The sequence below is a fragment of the Elephantulus edwardii genome, unplaced genomic scaffold, assembly GCF_000299155.1.
Source record: "Elephantulus edwardii isolate Elephantulus edwardi_28Jun2011 unplaced genomic scaffold, EleEdw1.0 scaffold00042, whole genome shotgun sequence".
In the NCBI taxonomy this organism is placed as follows: domain Eukaryota; kingdom Metazoa; phylum Chordata; class Mammalia; order Macroscelidea; family Macroscelididae; genus Elephantulus; species Elephantulus edwardii.
The window spans coordinates 17,001,552-17,023,803 of record NW_006399792.1 but is presented as its reverse complement, the minus strand read 5'-3'; the positions used below and the strand labels follow the sequence as shown (position 1 = coordinate 17,023,803).

Genomic DNA, 22,252 nt, shown 5'->3' with positions numbered 1-22,252 from the left:
CCTTCAAAGCAGCCTGAACTTCTTCTTTCATCACCATAGGCTCTTGCTCATATGTTGTTTCATGAAATTCTTCTGTGTCTTCCAATTCTTTTCGATACAGTGACTCAGTATATTCCTTCCATCTTGTTTTAATACTTCCAGGATCATTTAATGTGTCTGTTAGCCATTCTAATATCTTCCTCTGTGAAAATTCTTTCCCTGTATTTTGCTCATTTTGTAATTGGGTTATTAGTCTATTTTCTTGTGGAGGTCTGGGAGTATTCTGTAAACTATTTTTTTTCTGTAAACTTTTGTTATGAGACTCTTGTCAGAGATGGTATTGCCAAATGTTTGTTCCAAGTCAGTAGGTTTTCTTTTAACCCTGTTGGGAAAAGTTTTTAATGCACACAGGGATTTAATCTTTAGAAGGTCCCATTCATCAATTTTTTCCTCTTCATATTATGCATTTCTGATTGTATTTGGCATTCTCTTTATACCATAGACTAGGCCTTCTAAGCTTGATTCCAGTTTGTCTCTTAGGAACTTTATGGTTTGGGGCTTTACTCCCAGGTCTCTGATCCTCTTTGAGTTGATTTTTGTGTATGGTGTGAGATGTGGATCTTGTTTCAGCTTTCTGCAAGTAGCAGTCCAGTTTTGTCAACACCATTTCTTGAAGAGGTTATCATTTCCCCATTTGATAGGTTTTATTTCCTTGTCGAATATCAGTTGACCGTAGATAGTTGAGTCTATTTCTGGGTTTTCAGTTCTGTTCCATTGATCTATGTGCCTGTCATTGTACCAGTACCATGCTGTTTTCGTTACTACTTCTATGTAGTAGATTTTGAAGTCAGGGAGTGCTATGCCTCCAACCTCATTCTTGTTTCTCAGAAGTATTTTGCTTATTCAGAGTCTCTTTTCTTTCCAAATAAACTTGACAATGTCCTTTTTTTATCTCCTTGAAAAATGAATTTGGTATTTGTATTGGGATTGTGTTGAACATGTAGATTGCTTCTGGTAGGATTGTCATTTTTACAATATTGAGCCTTCTATCCATGAACCGGGAACATTTTTCTATTTCTTTAGGTCTTTTATTGTGTCTTGCAGAAATGTTCTGTAGTTTTCTTTGTATAAGTCTTTTGTATTTCTAGTTAGGTTCAGTCCCAAGTATCTCAATTTGTCATTGGCTATTGTAAATGGTATTATTTTCTTGGTTTCTTTCTCTGAGTTCTCTTTGTTGTTGTTGATTGCCTTCAAGTTGAGTGACTCATTATGACCCTGTGAACAAAAGGTCTGAAGCCCCTTTATAACTATCAACATTTATCAAAGTTTGGAAACATGAGAGGCATTCACTTCCTAAATAACATGTCTCTCTTTGTTACTGTAGAGGAATCCCGCTGATTTTTGGATATTGATCTTATATCCTGCCACTGTACTAAATGGCACACAAAGTTTAGGGAGGCTTAGTAAATATAGGCTCTGACTAAGTATCCAAGTTCTTAGCTATAATTCAAGCTTCTAGTATTACAAAAGAGGGATATTCATATTGAAATATAGCAAAATTGCATAGCACTGGTTCTCAAGCAAGAAAGAGGCTATTAGTTGTCTCCTTTAGAGGGCAAGTTGCCACGTACTGACTGAAGTAATGATGTTGGCTGAAGAAGCATTTACAAGGCAGAGGCAGAGATGCTAAACATCTCTGTGAGTAAATCCTGAACAAAACAGTTATGCTACTTAAAGGGCCAGGCATGCACTCACTGGGAAACAGCAAGTTGTGGCCTCTAATTCAAATCTGAATCCTTTCCTTGATTTTAATACCAAATATACCTTGTTCATATCAGCATATAGTCAGCCAACTGCAGCATAGTCAATGTCTTACCTATTTCAGTCCCACACTTGCCCGGTTTATGTAGTGTTAGGTAGTTACAACTTCAAAGAATACTCAAAGAGGACTTCATCATACTTGAGCCCTTTCTGCTGTTAAAATATACCTTACTCACTGGCTGAAATACACCAATGGCCTCTTGGCCAAGATCTTCTATGATCCATCAGAATTATGCAAATCGAACCTTGGAAGTATTGTGTGTAGCACATTGGGCTGTTAAAAGAGGAATGACTTCATCCACTGTAGACAACACAGGAGAGATATGGGTAGTCTCCTACTGTAAAGATTTACAGCCTCAGGAATCCAATGGAGCATTGAGATGAGTCAGAATCTATTTAACAACAGTAGACATGTTTTGACGTGGTGTGGTGTGGTTTTTTTCCTGCCTAACCGTGGTCCACAGTACGGTAGAGTTGCACTGCTAGCCTAAAGGCCAACCCTCTCTGCCCACACTTTGAATCCACCAGCAGATCCTTGGGATAGATATGGGTAACCTAAGATTTATAGCCTCAAAAAACCAATGGAGTCAGCTCTGAGTTGCTCTTGACTCCACAGCAATGAGTTTGAGTTTTTGAGTTTTGGGGTTGTTTCGTTTTGTTTTTACAAGAAATCCTGGTGGTACAATGTTTAAAATGCTCACCTTCTAACCTGAAAGTCATTCTACAGAAGATAGATGTGGCAGTCTGCTGCTGAAAACATCTACAGCCTTGGAAATCATAAGGGACAGCTCTACTCAAAGGGTTGCTATGAGTTAAAATAGACTTGACAGCAGTGGATTTGTTTATTTGTTTTGATCCTAACTTGTGTCAGTTCCAATAAGTCAAAACCAACTCAACGATGTACAACATTTACATCTTGTTTAAAATAATTTCAGGGTCACCAAGCTCAAGTTCATTGTCATCAAGTCAGAACCAACTCATAGCTGACCCTACATTTGGTTTATGAGACTGTATATCTCATTAGAAAATATTGTTCATCTTTCTCCCTTCGAGCTTCTGGTAGATTTGGAACACCAGAGTAGTCATGGCCTTGGGATAACAGTGTAAATTCCTAAGGACTACAATATCATTTAAACATATTTGTTGTAATTACTGTTATGTGCCATTGAGCTGAGTGTGACTCATAGAAATCCTATGCACTGTAGCTCTGAACTCTGCCCAATCCTGAGCCAATCACACCAACTCTGACACAACTACTCCATTACCCCAGTTACTGTGTCAGTCCATCTCACTAGAGTCTCTGTCTCCTGTACTGTCCCTCCACCCTTTCAAGCATGATCCTTCTCCAATGACTGGTCTCTCCTGATCACATGCCCTAAGTATATGAAACTTACTTCAAAATCCTTGCCTCCAAGGAGAAACTTGGTTTCACCCTCTTCGACACAGACCTGTAGTTCTCTTAGTAGTTCATGGTATGTTAACAAGGCATTGGTTCTTCTTCTGTCACTTCTAGTGATTGTCCAGCTCTCTGATGCATGCATAGCAAGTAATTGCAAAAACAATGGCATGGATTAGGTGCACCTTAGTCTCTAGACTGACAACATTGCTCTTTAGTACTCAGGAGAGGTCCCTGACTGCAGATTTTCCCACTGCAGTTAGTCTTTTGATTAACTGACTGCTGAAGATTATTCAAAAATGACTGGAACAGCACATCAGCAGAGAACTACCAGAAGTGCAGGCTGGGTTTAGACAGGGTCGTGGTACTAGGGATATTGTAGCTAATGTCAGATGGATCTTGGATGAAAGCAAGGAGTACCAGAAGAATGTCTACCCTTGCTTCATTGATTATGCAAAGGCATTTGACTTTGTGAATCATAACAAACTGTGGCTAACTCTGAGAAGAATGGGAATCCCAGAACACTTGATTGTGCTAAGGCGAAACCTATACTTGGAACAGGAGGCAGTCATCAGAACAGGGCAGGGAAATACTGCATGGTTCAAAATTGGGAAGGATGTACACCAGGCTGTATCCTGTCTCCATATCCTTTCAGTCGTTATGCAGAACAGATTATGCGGGAGGCTGGGCTATGTGAGGAGAAATGTGGCATCAGGATCTGAGGAAGAATCATCAACAATTTGCGTTAAGCAGATGACACAACCCTGCTTACTGAAACTGAAGAGGACCTGAAGCACCTGCTGTGGAAAGTCAGGGACTGCAGCCTCCAATATGGATTGAGGCTCAATGTCAAGAAGACAAAGATTCTCACCACTGGGCCGATTGGCAGCATCATGATGGATGGTGAAGAGATTGAGATTGAGATTGTTCACAGTTTTGGTTTCCTTGGCTCCACGGTCAACACTCTTGGTACCAGCAGCCAGGAAATTAAAAGACGTATTGCGATGGGAATGGCAGATATTATGGACCTCTCTAAAGTACTGAAGGGCAACGATGTCAGTCTGGAGACTAAGGTGCATCTGATGCATAACAAGTAATTGCCATGATCTTTGTAATCACTTGCTATGCATCAGAGAGCTGGACAATGACTAGGAATGATAGAAGGAAAATTGATGCCTTTGAGCTGTGGTGTTGGAGAAGAGTATTGAATATACCACGGACTGCTAAGAAAAGTAATAGGTTTGTCCTGGAGAGGGAGAAGCCAGGCTGCTCCTTGGAGTGAAGGATTCTGAATCTTCGTCTGACGTACTTTGGACATATTCCAAGGAGGGACCAGTCTTTGGAGAGGAACATCATGCTTGGGAGGGTGGGGGGACATCGCAGGAGAGGAAGACTCTCGATGAGATGGATTGATTCAGTGAGTGGGGTGATGGGGGTAGGTGTGTCAGAGATGGTGAGATTGGCACAGAATAGGGCAGAGTTTAGGGCTGTTGTACATAGGGTTGTATGCAGGCGACCCGATGGCACATAAGAACAACAGTGCTGAGAGTGTTGATTGTGTAACTGAGCAAACTGAAATTGTTAACAGTCTTAGTCTTCTCCATCTCTCATGGTGCTGCCGGTTAACCCAGTGGTGGGAGTTCTGTTTTCTTGATGTTGAGCTTCAATTCATATTGAAGACTGCAGTCCTTTACCTTCTGCAGGAAACACTTCAGGCACTTTTCTTTTTCAACAAGCAAGGTTGTGTCATCTGCATAACATAGGTTGTTGACGAGTTTTCCTCGAATCCTGATACCACATTCCTCCTCAGAAAGCCCAGCCGCTGTAATCTATTCTGCATGTAGATTGAAAATATTTGGAGAAAGGAGGCATCCTTAATGCAATCCACTCCTGACTTTGAACCATGCAGTATCTCCTTGCTCTGTTCTGACTACTGCTTCCTGGTGCAAGTATAGGTTTCACGTGAGCACAATTAAGTGTTGTGGCATTTCCATTCTTAAGGTTACCAGCAGTTCCTTGTGATTAATGCAAATGCCTTTGCATAGTCAATGAAACATAGATTCCTCTGATACTCTGCTTTCAGCCAGGATTAATATGACATTGGCTGTGATGTCCCTAGTGCCATGGCCTCTTCAAAACCCAGCTTGCACTTCTGGCAGTTTTCTGCTGATGTACTGATGCAGTTATTTTTTTACAATCTTCAACAGTATTTTGCTTGCAATTTGGATAGCATTAAAAGATCAAAGGATCTTATGGACAATCAAGTGACTCCAGCCAAAGTAAGGCCATCAAAATTGGTGTACTCTTTCAGTGGAGGCACAATGAAGGATGAGAGACTGATTTTCAAGCAGATTTTTTCAGATAAATATGTCATGTTCAACTAGAAAGGTACAAACAGTGGATTTCAGAGGAAAGTCTTTACATCTATTAGCTACCAAAGCTTTCTAGATTTTGTTGAAATAAAATATTTTTCACAACGATAATACTTTCAGATGTAAAAATGGGTTTTGTCTACCTTTTCAGCAATTTGGAACCAATTTGTGTGTGTATTCCATCAGTCTGAGAGAACCATTTTTACCTGACCTCAGAAGCCAAATAGTTTTGCTTTTAAATAATAATATGGAGCAAATCAAGTGCTCTCCTGTCGTCAAAACATGGGAGTACTTCCATTACTTATTTGTTAAATAACAAAAGTAAGACCTACACTCTTAACTCCTTTGATGGTTATAAAATCAGGCTCAAGACCTATCTCTTGCTAAGATTTATAAAAATACAGCTCACAACTTTTACATCTTTCACTTTGTACCTGCTGCCTAGTTCTCACATCTTGAGGGAGGTAAAAGAAAATCTACAGAAAGCATAAACTCTTTTCAAGGAGATCTCTTCTCCTACTCTATTACAGGTCATTAGCATGGTTCTTGGTCTCTTGGACTTACCTCTGTAAGTACTCTCAGAGAATCAGGCAGTTTGCTCAGAAACTGTATTCCACCTGACCTAGATTTCCAAGTGAAGTGAAATGAAAGTGCACATGGCTTGTATAAATTACATTGCACTTAGGCAGTACAGTTAATGAGAGAAAATCCAAATCAAGTACCTCAGTGCAATGGCCATAGTATCTTTGACCCCCTGCAACCCCCAGTGAATCAGAATACACCAGATCTCAGCTGTAAGAGCTGTTGGGTAGGTTGAGCTTTTTCAGATCATTTCAATTCCATATTCTTTGCTAGTTTAATATATTTGTGGAGGCTTGTCTGTAAATTTAGTCTTCTTGTTGTTGTTAAGTGCTGTGAAGTCATAGGCAACTCATAGCGACCCTATGAATGAATGTCCTGAATGCTTGAATAACTTTCATCCTTTTTCTAATTCATTGGGTTTCCAGAGGCAAGCTATTTCGGAAGTGGATGCCACTCTGCTTCTAAGCTTGGAAATTTAGTCTTAGAGTATAGTAAAATTGCAATTAGAAGTCATGACTTATATACTTACCATAATACTTACCAGCTCAACAATGTAGCTGTTGTTGCTGTGCACCATAGAGTTGGAACTGACCCATAGCTGACTCTCCAGTGAATTTTCAGAGGCAGTTAATTTCATAGGAAGAGACTGCCCATCCTTCCATGGATTAGCTGGTGGTCTCAAACTGTGCCTTCAGGATTGCAGTGCCTCTTCTTGCCCCTAGGCTCCCAGAGCCCAGCAATAGCCATATGAACGAAGCAATTTTTTTTTCCAATTTAACAGATGTAAGTAGATTTATTTTATTCTAGTTACTGAGTTGGAACCAACTCATAGCTGGCCCTCCAGGAGGTTTCTGAGCCTGTGAATCACAGGGGAGAAGATTATCCGTCTTTCTCCTATGGAGCTGCTGATGGATCCAAACCATCTGAGGAGGTACAGCCCTTGGGATTACAGCTCAACTCCAAACTATGTGTTGTAAACCTCAAGCTCAATGCCTATGGTCAGATGCAACTGAAAATATACCACGGACTGCCAAACAAATGAACAAATCTGTCTTGAAAGAAGTACAACCAAGGTGCACTTTGGGGCATGTTGTAAGGATGTGCCAGTCCTTAGAAATGGTTATAATTTTGGGGAACGTAAGTAGGTCATTAAAAAAGCAGAAGGCCCTCAAAGAGGTGGATTGATACAGTGACTAAAATGAATTTGAGCATGGTGATGGTGCATGATAGGGCAAGGCTCAGATCTTTTATTCAGAGGGTCACTATGAGTCCTGGTTGACTTGATGACACCTAAGAACAACAGCAACATGTTGTTGTTATGTGCTGTCAAGTCACCTGTGACCTATAGAGACCCTATGTACAGCAGCTCTGAGGCCTGCCTTGTTCTGAGCCAGTTTCGCTGATTCCGACACACGAACCCCCATTGGCCCAGGACCTATATCAATCGTCTCATCTGGGGTCTTCCTCTCTTGTGCTGTCCCTCCACCCTTCTAAGCATGGTGTTCTTCTCCAAGGATTGGAACCTCCTGGACACATGGCCAAAATATGTGAGGCAGAGCTTCAAAATCCTAACCTCCAAGGAGAAACTTGGTTTCACCCTATCCAAGACAGACCTATTTCTTTACTTGGCAGTCCATGGTATGTTTAAGACTCTTCTCCAGGACCACAACTCAAAGGCATCAATTCTTTTTCTGTCATCTTTAGTCATTGTCCAGCTCTCTGAAGCATAGCTAGTAATTGTGTGGTGCAAGACATCATAGAAGTGACATGTCACCTAAGCCATCATATCAAGGGGTGGCTCGGGGAGGGAGGTGCTGGACTTGGTAGGTGGGAGTGCAAGGGATGCTTATGTAGCAGGGAAAGGGATGGGACAAGACACATATGGCACGGAGGGGGGTGTCAGTGATTGGTTATTTAAGGGAAGCATATTTAATCTGCTCCTTTTGGTGAAATGCTTGTCTGTGAGATACTGTTCTAAAACTAAGCATCCAAATAAAGATAGACTAGGAGGAAGGATTGCCCATCCACTTCTGAAATATTTAGGCCTTCAAATCACAGCAACATAACTTTGGTTATAATCCTGCAGGGGAAAAGAGTAGTTTTGCTGTGTTAACAAGACAGGATTAGTATAGGGGATGACTTCAATTCACCTCTTTGGAAATGAAAGATTAAATAAGCAAGTGGGAGCATAATGGGAGGAAGGGAGATGCCAAGCCACATAAAAATACCCCAACATCATCAACTCAGAGGACAAGCTCTTTTCCCACAGCCAGCAGAGTGAAGAAATCTTCCCCTAGAGCTGGTATCCTGAACCTGGACTTCTTGCATCCTAAACTGTGAGAAAATAAATTTCTATTTGTTAAAGCCACCCACTTGTGATATTTCTGATACATCAGTACTACTTAACTAAGACAGATGGCAAACCTTGTATATATATTTCACCACAATAAAAATTTAAAAATTGTAAAACTCACTTAGAAAAAAATTGGATCATCTCAATAGTCTTACTTACATTCAGAAGATATGAATAAAAGCAGCTAAAATATTCACTTCATTAAAGAAAAATACCACCAGATCCATGTGATTCTAGACACCACCTCTACTGAGCGGATCCATGGTTATACACACTTCCTGTCTTTCTCAAATACTTATTTTATCACCTGCCATTTGATCTGCTACTCCCAGTACAATTATGGATGTTCCAATTCTAAAGATGAAATAAAAACTAAACCCAGAATAAATAAGGCTCTGTGTTATATGTCTTTCTCTCGATCATGTGGATGTGAAAAGAAAGCATTATAAAAAAAAAAATTGAAATAGATTGTCTGTCTTCTCCTACAGCAGTGGTTCTCAGCATTGGCTATACATCCATACCACCTGGGGGTGTATTTACAAATAAATACTAGTGCCCAGTCCCAAACCGGGACCAATAAATAAGAGACTAAAGGTGAAGTCCTGTGTCAGTATTTCTTCAAGGCACCCCACCCATAAGAATGTTACTATTTCCTGGCTTTAGAATCATAATGCCATATTCTGTTTAAGCGGTGACCCTTCCTCTTTCCTCTTTTTATTCATTCCTTCCCCTCACTCCTTTGTTTTTTTTTCCAGCAAGTGTGTACTTAATAGCTGCTGCATAACAACACTATTGTTTTAGAGGTAGTGTTGTTATTGTGTGCCATTCAGTCAGAGCTAAGTCACAGCTGACCCTCCAGAGGTGTTTTCAGAGGCAGTAAATAGCAAAGGAGGAGATTGCCCATCCTTCTCCCGCCTTTTAGAGGTGAGGGACGTGTAAACAGGTGCACACATGTGTTTTCAGTAGCTGTGACCACAGTGTGTGCAGAGGGCAGTGCACAGACAACTGTAGGAAGTTGGTCAAGAAAGATATCATGAAGGTGAAGCTTTGACAAAGCTATTCTTCAGTTTCCTCTTTTCTCCAGCCTCTCTGGGCTTTGTGACATCACCCAAAATACAGCTCACTCATTGTCTTAGTATAGATTCTTCCTAAGAACAGAAGCTTTGGTGAAAACCCTGAACAAAAAGGCTGATGATCCCTTCCCTCCCTAACCCTCAGTGTGAGCTTGAGGTCAACCACTGGGGGTGTGCATGGAATCATCCACAGCTGTGCTGAAAGCAGGTAGCTGAGAGGATTACCCAACATCCTGTTAATAAGGCAATTTCTTCAAAGATGTTTTCTTCCCTCACCCTTGTGAATAGCTCCTTCCTTTCACACTACTTCCCTGACCTGGACTGAACTTTCTGTAACGCATGGGCCCTCCAGGGGAATTGGAAAAACTGACAGGGTTAATGTGGGTCTCCCTAATACTGCCAGATACATAGTTTAGCCAGCAGGTTGGTGCCTGAAAACAGCTTTGAGGGAATTAAGAGCCTTCAAGATACTTCAACCAGCAACTGCCTGCTGTGACAGTCAGTAGGGATAATATGTCATAAGAAACACAATCTTGCTGATAAGTGAGGAGGTGAAGTCTCCCAATATCCAATTAGCAAAGGATAAAATGGGAGGGAGGAAAATATAGGGATTCATAATCATTAGACTTTCTTAGATGCAGATTATTGTGGACAAAAATTCATTCTCCAGGAATGTTTGGGACACCTCTAATTCCCAGGCATATCAATGAGAAACAACTTGTCCTCTTTGAACTTATAATCTAGATTCCCTTAACTGTAGATATAATATTAAAGATTGTTGAGAATTTCATAAAATCCAATGTTTCAGAGAAGAAGGATGCTGACAATAAAGTATTATGAAAGAAAGAATTCAAAATATTACAATGGTAATATTTTGGAGATAGAACTATAGATGATCTGTAGAGTTCTTTCCTGCTTTTCTGTTTTTCACCTTTTCTTTCCTTCTCCGATAGCCTCAGGGTGAAGAGCTGTACTGCAAAGGCATGCAGCTCAAATCCACCAGCTGATCCACGGGACGATGGGCAGTTTCTCCCAGTTAACTGCCTCTGAAAGCCCTCTGGAGTGTCAGCCATGAGTCTTTTCAGACTTGAGAGCATAGAACAACAACAACAATGAGTGTACATAACTTTCATGGTGGAGAGGGGTGTAAAATCCAAGTGACTCCGTCTAATCTGACAAAGCTAAATAGACTTTACAGAAAGTGCTCACAGCTGGCACAAACTTTGAATTGAGACAACCTTGGGTTCCAGTTTCAGCACTGTCCTTGCCAGCTGTGAGGCCTTGGATATGCCCCATAATTCAGATTTAATCACAGAACTGTAATCTAAAAAAAAATGGAAGCACCATGACAACCTTAAACTCCAGAGATATTAAAGGTATTAACATATGCAAGAAAAGTTTGAAGTAACGTTCTGTACATGGTACAGTGTTCAGTGGTGCCCAAAATGAACTGGTAATGACCCCCTACAACCAAACTCAAAAACTTTCATACACTGCTAGTGGAAATACAAAATGGTCCTACCATTTTGGGAATCAGCTTGGTAAGCTTTTGTTTGGGCTTTTTGTTTTTCTTCCAAAAAATTAAACATACATCTGTTATTGTTATTGATGTTATGTATTGAATTGCCTGCGACTCATAGCAACCCTGTATACAACAGCCCTAAACCCTGCTCTATCCTGTGCCAATCTCATTGTCTCTAACACACCTATCCTCATTACCCCAGTCACTGAATCAATGCGTCTCATCGAAGGTCTCCCTCTCTTGCGCTGTCCCTTCACCCTCCCAAGAATGACGTCCCTCTCCAAGGACTGGTCCCTCTTTGCAACATGTCCAAAGTATGTCAGATGAAACTTCAGAATCTTTGCGTCCAATGAGCAGCCTAGTTTAACCTTCTCCAGGTTGAACCTGTTTGTTTTCTTAAAAATCTATGGTATATTTAATACTCTTCTTCAACACCATAGCTCAAAGGCATCAATTCTCCTTCTATCTTCCCTAGTCATTGTCCAACTCTCTGATGCATAACAAGTAATTGTAGAGACCATGGCCTGTATCAGGCATACCTTAGTCTCCAGAGTGACACCATTGCTCTTCAGTACTTTAGAGAGGTCCCTATCAGCAAACTTTCCCATCACAATACATCTTTTAATTTCCTGGCTGCTGGTGCCAAAAGTGTTGACTGTGGAGTCAAGCAAACTAAAGCTGTTAATAATCTCAATCTGTTCACCATCCACCCCACCATCCATCCTGATACTGCCAATTGGCCCAGTGGTGAGAATCTTTGTCTTCTTGATTTTAAGCCTCAGTCCATATTGAAGGCTGCAATCCTTGACCGTCTACAGCAAGTGCTTCATGTCCTCCTCAGATTCAGCAAGTAGTGTTGTATCATCTGCATAATGCAGATTGTTTATGGATCTTCCACCAGTCCTGATGCCACACTTCTCATAGAACCCAGCCTCTCAGATAATCTGTTCTGTGTATATGTGGAAAAGGTATGGAGATAGGACACATCCCTGGCATACAGCCTTCCCAGTTTTGAACCATGCAGTGTTTCCTTGCTCTGTTCTGATGACTGCCTCCTGGTCCAAGTATAGGTTTTGCATTAGCACCATCAAGTGTTCTGGGATTCCCATTCTTCTCAGAGTCAGCCAGTTTGTTATGATCCACACAGTCAAATGCCTTTGCATAGTCAATGAAACATAGATATACATTCCTCTGGTACTCCCTGCTTTCAACCAAGATCCATCTAACATTAGCTACAATATCCCTATCAACATCTAGATGAACAATTTATTTCATTCCTAGGCCTTTACACAAGAGATTAATAAATATATGTTTATACAAAGATATCTTCATGAATAACATTATTCAATAATAATAAATAATAACATTATTTATCATTGTCCAAAACTGAAAACAAATCTGATGTCTATCAATAGGTAAATGAATAACCACATAATAATATATCTACATAACAGGATACTAGGGAGAAAGAGAGGAAACAAATTCACAGTAAAAATACTCATATTCACTGTTGTCAGGCAGGAACCAAATTACTAGCTGGCCCTTTATTGAATCTCTGAGACTATATTGCATGGAAGGAGATTGCCATCTTTCATGCACAGACCGCAGCTGGTGGAATTATGCTCCCAAAAAGCTGTAGCTTTTGAGTTAGCAGCACACCTCTCTATTCATTGTACAGCAAGAGCTTCCGAAAGAGATATAACTCAATATTAAAAATGGAATCAACGATGTGAAGGTATAGTAAGTAAAAGAAATCAGACATAAAAAGTTGATGTTATGTGCTGTCGAGTCACCTGAGACCCATAGTGACCCTATGCCCTGACCTGAGCCAGTCTCACTGATTCTGACACACCAATCCCCATTGTTCCAGTTACTGTGTCAATCCATCTTATCTGGAGTCCTCCTATCCTGCACCATCCCCCCACCCTTCTAAGCGTTACATCCCCCTCTAAGGATTGATCCCTTCTGACCATGTGCCCAAAGTCTGTGAGACAGAGCTTCAAAATCCTAGCCTCCAAGGAGAGACTTGATTTTTACCCTCTCCAAATCAGACATTCTTCTCTTGGGCTCCATAGTTTGTTCAAGACTCTTCTTGAGCACCACAATTAAAAGGCATCGATTCTCTTTCTGTCATCCTTAGTCATTGTACAACTCTCTGATGCATAGCAAATAATAGCGAAGACCATGGCCTGAATCAGGCACACCTTAGTCGCTGTACTGATGTTGTTGCTTCTTAGTACTCTGGAGAGGTCCCTGATAGCATGTTTTCCCAATGGAATTCATCTTTTAATTTCCTGACTACTGCTGCCAAAAGTGTTTATTGTGGAACAGAACAAGCTGTAATTGTTAACAACTTAAAACTCTTCTCCATCATGGTGCTGTCAATTGGCCCAGTGGTGAGAATCTCTGTCTTCTTGATGTTGAGTTTCAGTCCATATTGAAGACTACAGTCCTTGACCCCCTGCAGCAAGCACTTCAGATGCTCCTCAGTTTCAGCAAGCAAAGTTGTGTCATCTGCATAACAGAGTTGTTGATGAGTCTTCCTCCAATTCTGACGCCACATAAAAAAGTACATACTATATAATTCCATCTATAAAAATTTCAAGAAAATGCCAACTAAACTATAGTGACAATTCATTGGTTTCTTGGGCTTGGGAGATAGAGAATAGGGAAGGATAGATGATTTTAAGTGTCAGCTGCAAACTTTTAGGATGATAGACTCTTATTTGTGGTAGTAGTTTAATGGGTGTGTCAAGGTTATGAAACCATACACTTTAAGTATGTTGTAATTTGTTAATGTCAATTTCATGTAAACCAGATATGCTCCTTAAAATATTTACTAATGGCAGCCTGGCACCATCTAGTTCTTCTGATCTCACGATAAAGATGTGCTTCCCATATGATTTATAATTTGACTGTTGGAGAGTCAGCTCTGAGTTTGTTCCAACTCCACAGCAATGAGTTTTGAGCTTATTGAACCTCGAATGGCACCTTGACAGTTTTTAAGACCCCAGGAACTCCACAGAAAACTAGGTAGCAAAACAGAAGCACTAAACAATTACTAGACCATTTAACCTGGAATGTCCTATGAACACCATGTCCGTAAACTTCCAAACCAAGGAAACAAATTTCATGAGAAGTTTGTTTGTACATAAGCAGCTTTAGTTATGTCTTTTTCACTCTCAGTCTCTTCACATTACTATGATTAAATCTGTCACACAGTCTTTTCCAATTCAACTTTTTATAGGTTTAAAATGTATTAATTGGCTGTACAGCATTACCCTTAATCAGTGTGAGTTTTTCCATCAGTGTATTAGATGATGCCTGGCTACCATTGCTGAACATTTTAATCACTATTCTATGTTGTTTTCGTTGCTAAGTGCTGTGGAGTCAGCATCTACTTACAATGAGCCCTAAATACAGCAGCTCAAACAAAGCTTTTCGCAATCCTGCACTAGCCTCGCAATCTCTGCTGTGATTAAAAGTCCATTTTTTGCAGTCACTGTGTCAGTCCATCTTGTTAAAAGAGTCTTCCTCCTTTTCTCTGACCTTCTATTTTATTAAACATGGTATTTTTCTTCTGGTCCCTCTTGATGTCATACTCAAAGTATATGAATATATAAAAGTCATACCATCCTTGCTTCTAAAAACCCCTCTGACTGTTCTGTTTCCAAGATAGATTATAGAAGAATCCTATTCAAAAGGAGGAAAATGGAGAATCCAATCTCAAAATCACATGAACTCCAAGGTTTCTTCTCCTGATAAGTGATGAAGAACTGGATGAACCCTGAAACTGTTTAAACCTTAACCCAAAAATATCCTCTAAACTCTTAAAATGACAATCGCCTGACTAGTAAAGAATATCTGTCTTGAGCACTGGGCTTTTAAAAAATGGGACAGCTCTGGTGGCTTAGTGGTAAGGTGCTATACTGCCAACCCAAAGGTGTGCGGTTCAAATCCACCAACTGCTCCTCAGGAGAAAGATGGACACCCTTCTTCTGTGTTATTTACCAGCTCTGAAAATCTACTGAAGGGTTGGATATGAGTTGGTTCTGACCCAAGGATACGATATTTATAGCAGATCAAGTTGAAAATGGGAGATCGAAAGAGTAGATAGACAACTTGAGGGGGCAAAGAGTTTATGATAAAGTGGGCAGAACAACTTTAAAATGGACTGTATGAATGGCTGTATGAAAAAGTACAGTCACTGTCTCTCTTCAATAGGTTTCTAAAATAATACAACCCACCTCAATCCTAGAACTTTCTTCCTTCTTATTAGATCCTTATAGAGGGAAAAGTGAGTTAGGTGGCCAATCAGTTGATTGTGAAAACCCGGATACGTCTTTCCCCTTGAGTTGTGAAGATGCATTCTCAGCAGAGAGAGGAGATTTAAATGTCTCCATGCAGCCAGTCTGAAGTTATTAAATTTTTAAAGAATGGTATGGATTTCTGTCCAGAGCCACAAGACAAAGCTGTAAGACAGGGGCTACATTTCTCACCTGTCAAGAGCTGATGTAGCAAGCACAGAAATATAAAATGCCCCATCAAAAAATTAATGCCCCAATATTCAGGCTGCTATTGTATCTGGGTGACAAGTTTCAGATGATAAAGAGAGATGCAAATGTAAACCATGCTGGATGATTTTTTAAAAGATAAAACAGTGATGCTGATGTCATTCTTTAATATCAACCCAAGCAGAATCTCTTGTTTTTCATTTTTAAAAAGCTAAACTGGGTTTGTCAGGATTAACAGTGACAAATATTAAGTCCCAGGAAGCAGCAAATGAATTTCAGGGCCAAAGTAAAGGACTAAATTAAGTAGATTAATAACCCAATACTCAGAATCAGAAGAAGGAAATTTGTGCTAAGGAACTGAAAGATGTGATTTTGTTTTAGTCTTGACTGGCACCAAAAGATGAACCTCCAAAACCCCTAAAAATAGAAATAAGAATCTCGGCTGGTTTGCTGAGTGTTACTGGGCATTTTTCAAACATACAGATACTGTTCATTTACTCAGCACTTCCCATTATTAAAATCACTTTAGAATATTTTTCCCAGTTAAAATTACTCTGGAAAAAATGAACATGTTTTCTCCTCATTGTGTTATTGAAGGATGCTGATTTTCTCTGGTTTTTTTAGGTCATTTAAAATTTGAGATAGCACAATCACCAAAGCTCCAGAGTCAGGCAGTAAATTGAGTTACGGTCTGACTTGTTGAAATGCTGTAAGAGAAACTATTGCAGGAGACCTGGGAGCTGAGTGGAACTTTGAGAAATAACCAGTGAAAGGAATGCTCACCAGTCACAGAAACAGAACATGTGTAGCCAAGGCCTCTAACTTCAGAGCATAAGAGCTACACCTCCCCACTGTATGGGAAATTAGAGGAGATTCTCAGAAAGTCCTGTGAATCTATTGAGCAATGTAAAATTTAAGAGAGAAGGGTTTGGTGAACAAGGTAGTGGCTTCTTTCTACTTTTCACATATTTGAGTTGTGTAAACCCCGAGTGGGAGGAAGTAACATATTTTTAGCACCAGTTGGCCCACTCCCTAGGTTAATAAGCTCAACTGATAACTAAAAGTTTGAAAGTTCTGATCTGCCTAAAGATTCCTCAGGAGAAATAAAAATCTAAAACAATTGGCAGTGAGTTGATGCCAGTGTATGAAGACCCTGCATATGTCAGATTGGAACTATGCTCGTTGGATTTTCAGTGGTTGATTTTTTTAGAAGTCAGTCACCAGCCTTCACCTGACAGTATACTCTAGGTATATGTGGCAGAATCTCATCATCCTTGCCTCTAAGGAACACCTTCATTTCTCCCAGCAAACATTTGTTTGTCCTTTGGCAGTCAAAAGTATATGTAACAAGGAATGAATGAAAACCCAACGTCTCTGTCAAACTAAAATCACAATTTTTAAAATTAGAACAGCACATCAGCAGAGAACTGCCGGAAGTCCAGGCTGGGTTTAGAAGGGGTCGTGGTACTAGGGATATTGTTGCTGATGTTAGATGGATCTTGGCTGAAAGCAGAGAATACCAGAAGAATGTCTATCTGTGTTTCATTGATTATGCAAAGGCATTTGACTGTGTGGATCATAACAAACTGTGGCTGACTCTGAGAAGAATGGGAATCCCAGAACATTTAATTGTGCTAATGCGAAACCTATACTTGGACCAAGAGGCAGTAGTCAGAACAGAGCAGGGTAACACTGCATGGTTCAAAATTGGGAAGGGTGTACACCAGGGATGCATCCTGTCTCCATACCTTTTCAACATGTATGCAGAGCAGATTATCCGAGAGGTTGGGCTCTATGAGGAGAATTGTGGCATCAGGATTGGTGGAAGATCTATTAACAATCTGCGTTATGCAGATGACACAACCCTGCTTGCTGAAACTGAGGAGGACCTCATGCACTTGCTGCGAAGGGTCAAGGACTGCAGCCTTCAGTATGGACTGAGGCCCAGTGTCAAGAAGACAAAGCTTCCCACACTGGACCAATTGGCAGTGTCAGGATTGATAACGAAGAGATTGAGATTGTTCACAGCTTCAGTTTGCTCGGCTCCATGGTCAACACTCTTGGCACCAGCAGTCAGGAAATCAAAAAGCATATCGCGATGGGAAAGTCTGCTGTTAGGAACCTCTCTAAAGTACTCAGGAGCAACAGTGTCTCTCTAGAGACTAAGGTGCGCCTGATACAGGCCATGGTATTTGCAATCGCTTGTTATGCATCAGAGAGTTGGACAATGACTAGGGAGGACAGAAGGAGAGTGGATGCTTTTGAGCTGTAGTGCTGGAGAAGAGTACTGAATGTACCATGGACTGCCAGGAAAACAGATTCATCTTGGAGAGGATTAAAGCAAGCTACTCCTTGGAGGCAAGGATTCTGGGGCTTCGTCTGACATACTTTGGACATGTTGCCAGGAGGGACGGGTCCTTGAAGAGGGACATCATGCTTGGGAGGGTGGAGGGACAGCGCAGGAGGGGAAGACCCTCTATGAGATGGATTGACTCGGTGACTGGGGTAATCGGGATGGGTGTGTCAGAGGCAGTGTGGTTGGCATAGGATAGAGCAGGGTTTAGGGCTGTTGTGCATAGGGTCGCTATAAGTCGCAAATAACTGGACGGCACATAACAACAACAATATTTAATACTCTTCATCAGCATCAAAATTTAAAAGTATCCATTCTTCTTCATATTTTATTACTTATTGTCCAACTTTTACACATATATTAATCTGTTAGATCACTATTAAGTACCTTGAAGAAGCTCTTCAAGCCAGATTTGTCCATGCTTGGTAAGGTAAAGAGCCATCAGAGAAAAATAAGACCTTCCCCGTCCTTTCCCCATACCGATTCAAATCATGAGCAAAATTTTTAAAAAGCTAGACTCTATGAAGAGGAATGTGGTATCAGGATTGGAAAAAGACTCATCAATAACTATAATGCCAACAACACAACCTTGCTGAAAGTGAGGAGGACTTGAAATGCTTGCTTGCTGCAGAGGATCAAGGACTACAGCCCTCAACATAAAAAAAGCCAAAAAGTCTTTACTCCTGGGCCTATAAACAACATCATGATAGGTGGGGGGAAAAAGGACTAAATTTGTAAATTATTTCATCTTACTTGGATCCACAATAAACACCCATAGTACCAGCAGGTAAGAGATCAGGAGACTTTTGCATAGGGCAAGTCTGCTGTCAGAGACCTCTCCAGATTATTAAGGAGCAAGGATGTCAGTTTTAAGACCAAGGTGCTTCTGATTCAGGCCCTGGTATTTCCAGTCACGTGCTAATGCCTCTTGAGAGCAGGACAATGAATAAGGATGAATAGAGGAATTATTGATGTCTTTGTGTTGTGCTGTTGGAGAAGAGTACTGAATATCCCATGGACTGTTAAAAGAGCATACAGATATGTCTTGGGAAAAGTAGAGCCAGAATGCTCCTTGAAGGCAAAGATGGCGAAGTTTTGTCTCACATACTTTGGGCATGTTGCTAGAGAAGCTATTTCTTGGAAAGGGACATCATGCTTGGAAAGGTAGAGGGTTGGTGGAAGAGAGGAAGATGCTCAAAGAGATATATTGACACAATGACTGTAGCAGTGGGTTAAAAAGTAGGTCAGAGATGATGAGGATGGCACAGGATAGGACAGGTCTCTTGTTCACAGGATCTCTATGAGTCATACTTGACTGGAAGATACCTACCAACAACAGCAGCATGAAATTAATTAACACAGTGGTTGTGGCAATGGACTTGGGCTTGGCAGAGATTGTGGGAGTGGTGAAGGATCTGGCAAGGTTTCTATCATAGGGTTGCTATGAGTTAGAATAAAATTAACAGCACCTAACAATTATGTGCTATGCATCGGAGAGTTGGACAGTGAATAGAGATGATAGAGCATTGATGCCTTTCAGGTGTGGTGCTGAAGAAGAGTGTTGAATATACCATGGACTGCTAGGAGAACAATCAGATTTGACCTAGAGAGGGTGAAGCCAGAATGTTCCCTGGAGTCAAGGATTCTGAAGCTTCGTCTGACATACTTTGAGCATGTAGCAAGGAGGGACTGGTCCTTGGAGAGGGACATCATGTTTGGGAGAGTGGAGGGGCGGTGCAGGAGAGGAAGACCCTCGATGAGATGAATTGATTCTGTGAGTGGAGTGGTGGGAATGTGTTTGAGACAGCGAGGTTGGCACAGGATAGAACAGCGTTTAGGGCTCTTGTACATAGGGTCGCTATGAGTCTCAAACAACTTGATGGCACATAACAAAAACAATAAAAATGTAGCAGATGACCAGACCTTTCTTCTGAGGCACGTTTAGATAGATCAGCCTTAGAAGTATGGCTAGCATTTTGAGGTCATTTATATCCTTTCTCTTTTTCTAGGAATCCAAATTAACTCTTTTACTCAAGCTGACCTGACTTCACGAAATATTCAGTATATCCACTCTAGTAAAGCTGAGAAACATACAGATGCCTTCAGTTTTACACTCTCTGATGGAGTCAATGAGGTAGGAAGTGAGATCTCTTTCTCCCTCTCAATGGGTATTCATTCCTTGCTCTCTTCTTTCAGAGGAGTAGGTGGTGATTTGAAATCTTTGCTTTCCTCACCTCTCAGCTAAGAGAGGACATCCTCTGACAGCCAGTGAAACTCTTTCCAAGAGTGCTCACATTTGGGTTGCTGGTGTGACAGTCTAACCAGGAGAGCTTTAAAAGGGGGAAATAGCACCTGCTTTCCAGTTATTGAGCAAATGTAGGGAAAAGTGATCCAGTGGTATTTTCTGCCATCCTAGGTGGCCCAGACCTTCCATATCACCATCCAGCCTGTGGACGATGCACTACCCATTGTCCAGAGCCCAGGCATGCGGGTGCAGGAGGGTGTGAGGAAAACCATCACAGAGTTTGAGCTTAAGGCGGAGGATCCGGATACAGAGGTAAGAGAGCTCACCTGGATAGCCTGCCTACGGAGAGGCTAGCCTGGCGGCATTTGTATCTGTGATCTTCAAGAGAGGGACAAGGCTGGTGGTAAGACTCGGATTCCTAGAATCAAAAGAGTACATGACCCTTTGGAAAGGAAAAACTAACAAATTGACCACCTTCTATAACTCTAAATACCCATCCTCTCACCTTAATAGGGAGCTCTGGTGGCCTAGTGGTAAGGAGCTGCACTTCTACCCCATAGGCAGGTGGTTTGAATCCACCAGCAGCTCTGTGAGAGAATGACGGACAAACTCTTCCCATGAGGTTAATGCCTCTGAAAACCCACTAGAGGATCAACTATGGGTTTATTTCTGACTCAATGGTACTCAACACTCATTTGATTACATGTAAAAATTCTTTTAACTTGTTGATTTTTTTTTATCATGATTCATAGGAAATAATGAAAATAGTACTTTATCCATTAACTGTTTTTATTAGTCCTTATGAGAATGTATAGGAATTGTCTACATTTGTACACTTTTTCATTCATTTTCCCGCTCTTATTCAGACCTCTACAGCTGATAACTTATTATTATCCCCTAAAATGAGACTTTTTACAGTAGCGCAGAGCCTGTGGAGACCAAGCTTTTATTTGCATGGTGCTTCCAGATAAAAGTATCAGGCATCCTGACGTAATTTAGCTCCCATAAAAGACTACCATATCACTTATTGATTAGTTCGATGTCTGCTTCCTCTGTGCTGGCACTTACTCATTCATTTATTCATCTTTTCCACAAACATTTATTATCTCCTAGATGTCAGGATATGTTCCGGATGCTAAAGACAGAGTTGTGAATAATGCAGATGAGATTTCTAACTTTAGTGAGTTTACACTCGTTAGTGGAGAGGGAAACTGAAAGAATATATAACATCATGTCAAATAATGTATGTAGAATGAATAAAAATAAAGTGAGACAAGAGTGCGAGAGAGTGATGAGCATGGAGTTTTAGCTAAGGTGGTTAAAGACAGGTGTCTCTGAGGGGAGAGCATGGGAACAGATACCTGAAATGAGAAAGCAATGGACAGATTCCCTGGGAGAATCACTCTCTCTGCAGGGAAACCCAGAGTGCAAAATCTTATGGTTATGTATGCTTAAAACCTTTGAGTTGCTGCAGAGAGGCCAAGAGACTGAAACTTGGTCCATTGAGACAAAAAGCAAGAGGCCAGGGAACAACCCTGTGCCCTCCATTGGGCATGGTCAAGCCTTGGTAATTTTTTAAGTTGATGGGAAGTCATTGGGGAGAAATAAAGAGGTTTTATGCCTCTTTCTTTTCTTCTCTGTAGATTATCTTAAGAACAACAATTGAAAATGAGAAATAAATTGCTTTTCTAATGTGTATGGAATTCTGTATCTAAGAGTTTTAGAAAAGTAAAGAGGATGGCTGAAAAAGAAATTTATAGCTTTAAGAAATCTACTTTATGTCATTCTGCTTTAAAAAAAAAATACAGTGACCATCAAGTCAATTCCAACTTATTGTGGTTCATTGTGTGTCAGCTTCAAATGGGGGCTTCACAGGATTTTTCAATGGCTGATTTTGGGGGAAGTAGATCACCAGGTCTTTCTTCCTAGGTATCTCTGGGTGGACTTGAGCCTGTGATCTTTTAGTCAGAAGCTAAGCATACCAACAAATCTGATAAAGATAAAAGATTCAGACTCTCTCCAAAGATGGAGAAAGAGCCAAT

The 22,252-nt window shown here is 40.8% G+C and overlaps 1 protein-coding gene across 1 annotated transcript in view; it reads left to right on the top strand.

The window, feature by feature from the left end:
• FRAS1 (Fraser syndrome 1) overlaps nt 1-22,252 on the top strand; it is a 470,336-nt gene that overhangs the window by 345,645 nt on the left and 102,439 nt on the right. Inside the window, exons 46-47 of the mRNA XM_006885294.1 lie at nt 19,975-20,099; nt 20,382-20,522. Coding sequence (XP_006885356.1) covers nt 19,975-20,099; nt 20,382-20,522 — 266 coding nt within the window. The remainder of the gene's footprint in view (nt 1-19,974; nt 20,100-20,381; nt 20,523-22,252) is intronic.